General features: G+C 45.6%; 1 protein-coding gene across 1 annotated transcript; it reads right to left on the bottom strand.

Annotated features, from left to right (window-relative positions):
• Positions 1–1,111: 1,111 nt before the first annotated feature.
• LOC112899464 (ABC transporter C family member 4-like) lies at positions 1,112–10,229 on the bottom strand. The gene is made up of 11 exons (XM_025967939.1): positions 7,915–10,229; positions 6,804–7,124; positions 5,957–6,043; positions 4,243–4,869; positions 3,778–3,942; positions 3,390–3,684; positions 2,781–2,995; positions 2,227–2,532; positions 1,910–1,973; positions 1,579–1,818; positions 1,112–1,454 (listed from the first exon to the last, which is right to left on the bottom strand). Exons 1-11 carry the CDS (start codon positions 10,111–10,113, stop codon positions 1,354–1,356), a joined length of 4,620 nt encoding a protein of 1,539 aa, XP_025823724.1. The 5' UTR covers positions 10,114–10,229; the 3' UTR covers positions 1,112–1,353.
• Between the last annotated feature and the right edge of the window lie 575 nt (positions 10,230–10,804).

Genomic DNA, 10,804 nt, shown 5'->3' with positions numbered 1-10,804 from the left:
TTCTTTAACTTTTATCGATATAGATCTTTCTCTATCCTTGAGCTAGACGTCGTCAATTTGCATATGACTTTATTGGTATTAAATTACATATTTCCCATGATTACCAGTTCTGCTAAAGTAGCAAAAATCCTATTGTACTACAACAAACAATTTACTTTGTTCGTTTTGCTCACAAGAAAACCTTGGCTAATCCATCATACAATTGACCAATCCATCCACGAGCTGAGCATAGCTTAATTGGTTCAGATCTGTCCATCTGGCTTCGAGTGCTCGACTGGTCAGAGGATCGCATTCTTATGGATTTACTATATGAATTAACATGCCTATCAACGTTGAGGAACCTATAGTAACTTTAGTAAATCTCAAGATTTACTCACACAGAGATGAGTGTATGTTTTTATTAATCCCAAGATTTATCAGTTTAATCTTTTGGAGGACATACGAGTAGAGTGCACCGTATCTGTATATGTTTTGAAAAAAGAAAATAAAAGCATTTCAAGTACTATTGCATACTTTTTGTTCCAGATGACTATTTCAAGTCATTTTGATGCAGTGAAACTTTAATTATATTTTTAATGATATATGATGGTGTTCGTCGATAGCGAGGTATCTGTGATGATTTTATTAATTTTAACATTTTCTTACCTAAGATTGGGTATGTGAGACTTTATCAGCATCGTCAAGGCCGGTCAATCCGAACTTCACTCTTGGAGAGTGAAACTTCTGTATATGTTGGACGCTATGTCATTATGTCAGGGTGCGCTGGATTTTTTTTATGAGAGCGTGGGCTGGATTGAAGCTACTGCAAGCCCACAAACGCGGAGATCCTTTTTCGTACTTCAGGCAGGGGTGACTGGCATCCAGCTGGAGCTTCCTTTGATCTGCCGTGCAGTATCATCCATCATAAAACCGTCTGTTCTGCCGCGCTGCATCATCAGCATGGTCCGTCGCGGCGTCGCCCTCGTCCACAGCAGGCAGAACCATGTACAGGACACGCCGTGCTTGCTGGGGTGTTGGCCGGATGGTACGGTGTACAGCTAGCAGGGACGCAACCCTCCCCTGCATACATGAATTTGCTCCACAATACGTAATTCTAAGCAAAACAATGCCATTTAAAAAAAAAGTGGTCTCTGTAGACCTTGAAAAGATAACTTTCAACTTATTTCTGCCCCTCTGTGAGCTTGTAACAAAAAGCCACAAACGACAAGGAGATCTTGGGTTCACCGTGGCTCACTCCTAATACTGTCAAACTTCTAAGGTTTATTCTCTGCACAGGATTCTGCATATATACTCTCAAGTCAATCTATCAAACCTGACTCTTATTTCTTAAAATCCGGAGTATCATGGGTGGAGCTATAGGTTCAACGAGCGATTAGCATACTCCTCAACCATCGCACCGAAGAGGGATGGCTGTTCGATCAACCTTGATGGCGCATCAAATTCTTTTACCAGACCTGCAATGAAAACAATATTATTTTAGTATAACATTCTGGAAGGATAACGCTCACATTCATATTACCGCATATCAGAAATTATATGTAACAATATTATTTAAGCAGCAAGACTGAAGAGATGTACCTGCATCCAGCACCAAAACTCTATCACAGTCCATGACTGTTGGTATTCTGTGGGCGATGCTAATTATTGTGCATGATGAGAATTCCTGTCGCGTGATCTTCTGAATTGTGGCATCGGTTTGAGAGTCGACTGAAGCAGTTGCCTCATCCATAAATAAGATTTGAGTCTGCTTCAAAATGACACGACCAAGACAAAGGAGCTGTCTTTGGCCTACGCTCCAGTTCTCTCCGCTATCAGCCACTATGAAGAAGCAAAAGAAAAGAAATGAGTGGACGATGCAACCTACGCAGCTATGCAAACAGATATACAGAGAAGCTTAAAAATAGCATACCTGGAGCATCAAGTTTTTCAGGTTTTGAAACCACGACATCTTTCAGCTGACAGCGCTCCAGAGCCTGAAATTATATGCATTGGTGTCAAATTGTCGATGGTTAATAGACACAACCAGTGTATCATGAAGGAATGAGGCTAAAATGAACTACTCCCTCCGTTCCAAAATGTAAGTTGTTTTGGCTTTTTTAGATTCATAGTATTTGCTACCCACCTAAATATAATGTATGTCTAGGTGCATAGCAAAAACTATGAACTAGAAAAGTCAAAACGACCTACATTTTGAAACGGAGGGAGTACATGTTACTAACACTATACCTGCCATATTTCTGCATCTGAATACTGCCCAATCGGATCAATGTTGCTTCGAATTGTTCCTTCAAACAGAACAGGTTCCTGGGGAATTATGCCGAAGCGAGATCTCAGATCATGGAGACCCAGTGTGCATATGTCTATTCCATCAATGATCATTTTCCCCTCTGCTGGCTCGACGAGCCTGAATAATGCTTGGACCAAAGTTGACTTGCCACTACCAGTCCTTCCTACAACTCCTATCTTTTCTCCACCACTGATGCTTATATTAATTCCTTTCAGAATCAAAGGTGTATTGGGTCGGTACCTAACCTGAAATAACAATAATGGTGTCTTCAATTTTATAAATGATCCTTATCTGCAAACAGAATGTTTCAATGCATTCTCCAATTTATTAAGTGCGAGATAAGACAGGAATTTGCTTTAAATTCATGTGGTATATAAAGTGTTGTACTATATGGGGGAAAATGAAAGATAATATTGAGATTTTTTTACTTTGAATTACAAAAAGGACTAATAGGGGAAAATCAGTAAAATAAGGGTAAATGAGAACCACTAACCTTTAGATCCTTAATATCAATATCTCCATGTGTGGGCCAATTCGGAGAAGGAAGATGCTCTTCTATTTTCCATGCTGCCTCAGAAGGGAGAGTGCTGAACTGATTTACCCTCTCCACAGCAACCATATCATTTTCCAGCATGCAGCTAATGGATATTGCAAAGTATACCAGAGAATTGAGGGAGAGGCCATATGAAAGGGACATACCAACAAATTCTGCAACAACATAGCAAAGATCAGAGCCTATAATCATCATAGATCTGCTGAAACTAATTACCAGCTATAACAATTACAAAAACATTGTGATCAGTTGATTATCGCAGAGAAAAAAAAGATCAAATGCGAAAAAGCAATCATGTATATAGCTTCAAACTTTTACTAATATCCAGCTTGACTAAAAAAGCAAAAGGAAATAACTCGACCAATTTAAATTTTAAATGCAGATAATATTCTTTGACTGACTAATGTTCTAATAATGAATGAAAGCAATTAGGTGCAAGACCGCAAGACGCTAAACACATGAAGCTGAAATTAATGCCTTCTCATAAGATTGTATGGCTGCATTTCTGTGCTAGGGAAAACTTTGGACCTAAAATATATCGATTCGTACCTTTTTTGATAAAATTACTGGGCAGACTGATCATGAGAAATGCCGTTATTGACAATACAAGTGTTCCAATCAGCTCCAGTCTAAACCCAAGCCATTCATTTGCAGCGTAGTTGTGGAAGTACATGCGCAAACTTGAATTAATTTTGTCTAAATTTTCCTGGAAAAAGTCTTTCTCCTTTTTGAAACATCTTATGGTTGTAGCACCAAGAACAGTCTCCGAGAAGTGATCAATAACTGGTGCCTTTGTTACTCCTTCAAGTCGAGTCAACTCCCGAGAGGTTGCAAGATAGCGATTCTGCAGAAATGAGGGGGAAATTGCAACTTACAGTGAGGATTATATTTTTTATTAGATGAGAGCATGAGATGAACTTTTGTAGTTCAAGCATACCCTGTACCAAATGTTCAATAGTAGGAGCGGAATTACTGCTATAACTGATGGCCAGGCAACCTGACAAGTAACAATTATGGTGCTCAAAACTGAAATGTACATTGAAATTGTCAGACCGACGAAAAATGCGAGCACAACATCAATAGTTGTTTGATCAGATGATGCCTGAAAAGACAAAGTGATATATCATATCAGTAGAAGATAAATGAACTATAGTACCACTCATTCCAGGCCTTAAACTAAAACATATTATCTAGATGTCAGAGTACGAGCAGCACACACTATGCTGTAAACAAGACCGTACTATTTAAACTAGGTTAACAAGGTTTAGCTCTGTTTACATGTACTTAGGTTAACATGGGAGGGGAATTAAGGTTTTCAGAGGAATTCATAATTTTTTCATACTTATTAATGAGTATGGGGCTTTGGGCCAAGACACAAATAAACCAAAAAGATAAGATTTACCCGACTGAGAATCCTTCCTGAAGGAGTTGTATCGAAAAATGACATAGGGGCATGCAGAATGCTGTCAAACATCTTCTTGAAAAATATCTGAGCTGTTCGAAGTCCCAAAACTGTCTCAAGAAGAGTCTTGATTACTTGAAGGACCATCGAAAAAACTGCTATGGCCACATACACTCCAATGAACAAGGATGGGTTAAATGGAATGCTGCCTGATGTTTCGTATGATAGCCAATAGTCACTGGCCATATCAGAACCTTGCCAAACAACTGCGAACGCAAGCATGCCCACAACCCCCCACCAGCCCCAAGCCTCTGTCATGTATAGCTTGTACACTCGCCAACTTACTTGACCGCTCTCCCTTTCCTCTTCTTGTATAATTTTGGAAGTGGCTGCTTCTATTTCTGGTGCAACAAGCACCTTCTCACCTTTTCCAATGGATCTGGAGCGTAAAGAAGGGATTCTACCTACTGCAGCAGGCTGAGAACGTTCAGCTTTCTCTACTTGATGACTTTGCTCCACCAGCTCCATTGAACTTTCATGAGCTGCAACAAGAGCCGCAAAATCTGAGCCGGCTTCTAGTAGTTCATCATACTTTCCTGACTGTGCAATCATACCATCTCTAACGACCTGCATATTTCCGAATGGGCAAAAAGGATAAAAGAATAAATCAAAGGCACATTATAAAACTCTAACATTGTGCAATTTTACAAGAGAAGAATGACCAATCCAAAAGTCTCTATGACACCTAGACAAATGACAACTAAAAGGAATAGATGATGATGAATTTGAAAGGCGAAATAGTCAATTATGTCCCTCAACTTTTGTCTCAGGCTCAAATTCGTCCCTCAGCTATCAATTTGGCCAATCTAGTCCTTAAACTTTTTATTTGGGCTCAATTTTACCTCTGGTCCTACATAGCACATTGGCATGCCTAGTCAACAATGGGTGCTGTGAAGTGAGTTAAAATACATTAACTAGCCCTTACGCCTCTAATTTCTTACTTCCAGTTGATGCATTGTAAAAACCATGGTTCAATGGTCAAGGAAAATGTACAAATAAACAAAAGTGTAAACCTTTTATTTACAGACGCAAGATCATCAATCACTCATTATCGATGTGCTAGTGAATTCTAGGTTAGTATAGCACTTGAATTGATATCTTTGTTTCACTTGGTAGCATGCTAAGAGCGTTATATGCACTCTTGGATGACTTGGCATGCCACATCAGACATCACCTTATTGATGAAATTGCGCTCAAACCAAAACCTTGAGTGAGGATTAAATTGACCTATTTGATAGTTGAGGGACGAATTTGAGTTTTTGAAGAAAGTTGAGGGTTGAGACTGGCTATTTCGCCATTTTGAAATTATAAGTGTGACAATTCTTTGGAGGGATCTTCAACTTTACACCTATGGTTTCAGGTTTATAAAAAAAACAAAGATATGCTATGGTTTTATTGACTCTATCAAATAATAGTTCAATTTTGCTTGATTTCAAGAAAAGAAATATTTTTTCTTGCTAAATACTATCAGAACATGCTGGTAAGTAGTTGTATCAGAAGATATCTGAGACAGTGCAAAATGAGCACTGCTGAGTCAATATTGCAGATCACAGCCAGTTGTTCGTAAAGGTTGCTACACAAAATAGTTTTCCAAAAGAAAAGCATATTGCCTGACAAGTTACTGCAATAGTGTAGCATGTAGCATCCAACTTACAAAGATGTTGTCCACATTATGCAAGAAATCGACTTGGTGTGTAACAAGTATGATAGCCTTTCCTTTAAGCGTTCCCCTTAGACAATCCTGTGAAATAAAGGTTGCTGTTGTAATAGCGTGCATAATTGGTTAAATAAAAATGAAAATAAAAAAGTATGGTTTCGGTTTATCCATCATTGATTGTTATATATAAATGTAAATCAAGTAGCATTTCTTCCTTCAAAATTCCATTAAAAGCTACTTAAAAATCATTGATTTCCATTTGAAGCAACATAAAGCCACATCATTCAAATATATTTCTCAAGTATCTGTCCTAACTTTTTTATTGTTTTCAATTCCTCCAAACTATAATAATGTTTGATATGGAAAATTATAGGTGTGTGACTCAGGCAGGGGAAGAAAGAATGCTGAGTGAAAAATCATCTATATTCTATATTCATATTAAATTTCTGGGAGCTAAACCTGCTGAAAAATAATTAGCTGGAGAAGTCACATACTTGAGTCCATTTCCTGTCACATTCCATTTACTAAAAAATTTTGAATGGAGGGAAAAACTTTATCAGGACAGCAACTTCAATCAACTGCATAGATACCATTTACTAAAATATGTGTGATTAATTTATTGCAACAAATTGGTTTTGTATCAAAAAATACCATGAGGAAAGCATCGATTGGATAGTAACATTTCTACAACATTTCTGCACAGGCTTTGCTCACCAAAGCCTATTGCAAATTACAATCTTTGTTCATCCATTACCTTACCCAGCTTGTAGTAACTCAAATTCAGAAATAGATGCTGTAGGAGCATGTGGGCTTGAAAATAGTTGAAATGACAAAAAAAACATACCTTAAAGATATTTGAACCAGTTTGTGCATCAACAGCACTGAAGACATCATCAAGAAGATATATATCACAATTTTGATAAACTGCTCGGGCGAGCTGAATACGTTGTTTCTGCCCACCACTGAGATTGATCCCTCGCTCTCCTATTTCAGTCTGGTCCCCAAATTCCATCATTTCCAAATCTTTTTCCAGGCAGCAAGACCGTATAACCTGTTTGTATCTTTCAGCATGCATTGGTTGTCCAAATAAGACATTCTCTTGAATGGTCCCATTTTGGATCCAAGCAGTCTGTGCAACATATGCAGTGCTCCCACACACCCTAACCTATAAAAAAGCAAGGGGTTAAACAAACAGGCACATGAGCATAAAAAAAAAATAGTGTAGGTATCGGATACATCATTATCTGGGAAATGCTAAACATTCTTAAATGATACTATATAGACTTTCCAACGCTTGCTCATGAACTTGTATCACTAGACAAATATTTATGACTTCATTGAATGTGCCTGAAAGCTGAAGCATAATTCTAACTATCAGGCACACTAAAGAGTAAAAGCATCTCTGTCCCAAATATAAATGTGTTTCTTCTACAGAGTTAAAATGAAAACGTTCACGCGGCCAAGCATTAGACTGAGAGTAAACTGATGGCTAGGCATTCAGTCAAAAAAAAAGCAGATATAAGACAATGTAGACCATGTCATGTTGAGAGAGGCATTTCATCAAACACATGGTGGTCGTGGTATGAAGGACTCCACCCTGGCATGCCAAACAAGCCAGAGTACTTTACAACTTGGATTGGGAATTCACTTGCATGATTTGCATCCATTCCAACCAAAACAAGTGGCAAAGCCATCTACTAATTAGTCTAATTAAACAGGCTTCTCTAGCTGTGCGAATTTGTGTAGGTAGAATGTTGACTATGCTGATCACCAAGCATGGACTTCTAAAGTGGCCTTAGATCTGATTTGAACCCAACCTACCTAACGCTGATTTGACAGTTCTGTATGCAGGTCAGCAAGAGATGACTTTTGGAGAAAGTTGCACAAACCAATGAATAAATTGCACGGTATTGCTACTAACAATGTTTGCTTTGAATCAGAAACATTGCACTCACCGTGCCAGAGATCTTCTCCATCTCCCCCATAATGCAAGAAAGCAGCGATGACTTGCCCGACCCAACTGTCCCAACCACCGCTGCAAGGTCACCCCTCCTTACCTCCATATTGATCCCCTTCAACACAGTCTCCAACACCGGTGCTGCCTCAACATCATTCTTTTCATCACTTTCACCATCCTCATCACGGTCCTCACCTTCTTCATTCTTCTTATTTCCCCTCATGTCCCAAGCAAAAATGCCATCACGCACCTCCACCACCACTGAACCGGTACCAATGTCAGTGTCCTCCACATGCTCCACAGCCGAGTCATCAAGCACGGCATCAAGCAGGTATCTGTCAAGCCTGCCAACAGACACGGTTGCCTGCGTCACAGCAGCAATCGCCTCAGGGAAACTCTGCATAGGTCCGTCGAGCATTCTAAAGAACGCGGTCGCCGTGAAGACCTTTCCCGCGTTGAGCTCGACGCCAGTCAGGACGCATGTGCCGAACACGAGGACGGTCATGGTGAGCGGGCCGCTCCAAAGCACGATGGTGTTAGCACACATGAAGTACATGGACTTGGCCAGCCATCCCATCTCTTCCTCCCGAAGCTCACGGATCTTGGCCCCGAATGTCTCCTCCCACGCCTGCAGCTTGATCACGCGGATGTAATTGAGCAGCTCGGTGATGGCCTTCATGCGCTCGTCGCGCTTGCCGAGGAACTTGAACTGGTACTCGATGTTGAGCTTGTTGGCGAAGGCCACAGCCACAGTGACCACAGCGACGGCAGCGACGGCGGTGAGCACTGCGGGCCCTAGGTGGGTGTAGAGCAGCGCTAGCGCCACGGCGATCTGGAGTGGCATCAGCCACAGATTGTGGAGCTGGTGTGTGACGTTGGCCACCTCTTGGGCGTCCACCTCCATGTAGTTGACGATCGTACCGGTGCCGTGCGCGCGGCGCGCGCCCGTGGACAGCCGCAGTGACTTGCGGTACACGGCGGCGAGCAGTGCGGCGTTGATGCGCATCCCCAGTTTCTGCCCCTGGAACTCGTAGTGGTGCGATGCCAACGTCTCCGCCGCCTTGCCGACAAGCAGGACGGCGACCAGCTGCAGCCCCTCCGTGACCTCCCCGCCGCGGCGCACGAACTCGACGAACCTGTCCACGAGGGAGGGGCCGATGTACATGACGGAGAGGTGCGACAAGCCAAGCACGGCGGTGAGAAGGAACTGTGGCCAGAAGGAGCGCAGCAGCGCGGTGAGCACCGGGCGCTCGGGCTTGGACGCCCCCGGCGCCGGCGCGGGCCAGTTGGAGGCGAACAGCAAGTACGCCGCCTCGGCGGTGTCAGCCGGCGCCACCGGCGGGACTTGGTCGGCAGCGAGCGTGGCCCTGGAGCCCTTGGTGATGAGCGGATTGATCCACCCGAACGTGGCGAGCGAGAGCCACGACGCCGTGGCGTACGTCACCTCAGCCGCGACGCCATGGCCACCGTCGGAAGAAACCCCATTGGCGGCAGCGTCGACGGCAGCAAGGCCGGTGGAGCCGGTAACCGAGAAATACAGTAGCGGGAGCGAGAGCGCCAGCCACGCGAACGCGAGCGGGTCGTCTGGGAGGAGCGCGTCCCCGCCGGCGTACCTGGCGGCAGCGCACCCGGAGAAGAGCGCGGCGAAAGCCGCGGTGCCGAGCCAGAAGAGCCTGAGGTGGACCGAGTGGTGGGCCACGCGCGCGGGTTCCGCCGCCTGGTTCTTCTCTGCGGCGACGACCCCCGTGGCCGCGAGGTGCGCGACGGCGTGCGCGGCGAGGAAGGCGCAGTCGACGGCGAGCAACGCCGCCCTCCCCCGGAGGCGCAGGAGCGCGAGGACGAGCAGCATGATGGCGCCCGCCGCCTGGACCGCGGATGCCGCGAGCGCGAGCCCGTGCCGGAAGCTCCTCCCGCGGCGAACGGGAGGCGGCGCCTGGTCGGCGGACTTGGCGAGGAGGGGCTCCCGCGCGCGGCCGTCGTGCCGGGCGGCGCGGCGGGAGAGGCGGGCGCGGAGTGCGAGCGCGAGCGCCGCGAGGAGGAAGAGGAGGTCGACGGCGGCGGCGAGCGAGCGCTGCGGGCACGGGGAGAGGAAAAGGAAGGCGAGGCGGCCCGGGACGGAGGACGCGCCGTGTGCCGGCGGCGGGGAGCAGCCGGCGGTGGCGAGCCACCACGGGAGGGCGGAGGATGCGGCCTCCATCGTGGCGGGTGGCCGGGTGGCGGCGCGTCACATTTGGGTTGCGCCAAGGCGAGGAGGCGGTGGCGGCGGCTTGGGGATTTTCAATTTTGTGGGAGCAGCAGCAGTCAGCAGAGTCGGGGAGGGCGAGTGCTGCCGGGCCGAGCAGCGCAGGACTGCAGGAGCAGAGGAGACGACCGCGATGACCAGGCAGCGCAAAAAGTTTGAATTCTTTATCGGGTTATTCTCAGACCGAAGCCGCGCATGATGACTCGCGCTACGTACCAGTCTCTGACAGGTCGACGCGCCGGGGTGCTTGGCCCACTTGTCGGTGGCTTTAGAACAAGCCGCGTGACGGCATCGGCGAGTCTGCGTAAGCCCAGAACGGAGTGCCTGGCCCCGCCTGTCAGGGTCTTGGCAGCGGCGCCGGTGTGGACGCGTGGGCCTTGGTGGGTGTCGGGGGGATTGGCGACGGGTCAAAGAAGGTGACGCTGCGGCGTGGAAAACTCTACGACCGACAGTGACGCCGGCGGTGCGCGGGTGGAGCTTCCAAGATCGCCATTGTTCTCCAAGTGGAGGATTCGGTGGCCATATTCAAATGCCGTGGCGTCCCCGAACGGGGCGTTCTTCGAACCTTCTCCATCGCGTGGGGCTTGATCGACGGACACATCCTTAATATCCTGCCTCGCAAAGGTGCTAGCCCGCATTTTGCCCA

Source organism: Panicum hallii, chromosome 7, assembly GCF_002211085.1.
Source record: "Panicum hallii strain FIL2 chromosome 7, PHallii_v3.1, whole genome shotgun sequence".
Lineage (NCBI taxonomy): Eukaryota > Viridiplantae > Streptophyta > Magnoliopsida > Poales > Poaceae > Panicum > Panicum hallii.
Note: the sequence above shows the minus strand (reverse complement) of the source record. Positions and strands in the feature narration are given on the sequence as shown.

Bases quoted from the DNA above. Each gene is read 5' to 3' on its own strand.
- LOC112899464 (XM_025967939.1), bottom strand. From the start codon at position 10,113: ATGGAGGCCGCATCCTCCGCCCTCCCGTGGTGGCTCGCCACCGCCGGC. The intron at 2,996-3,389 runs GTACGAATCGAT...ATGTTGTTGCAG, and splicing joins CAGTAATTTTATCAAAAAAG to AATTTGTTGGTATGTCCCTT. The intron at 2,533-2,780 runs GTTAGTGGTTCT...TTGTTATTTCAG, and splicing joins TTGATATTAAGGATCTAAAG to GTTAGGTACCGACCCAATAC.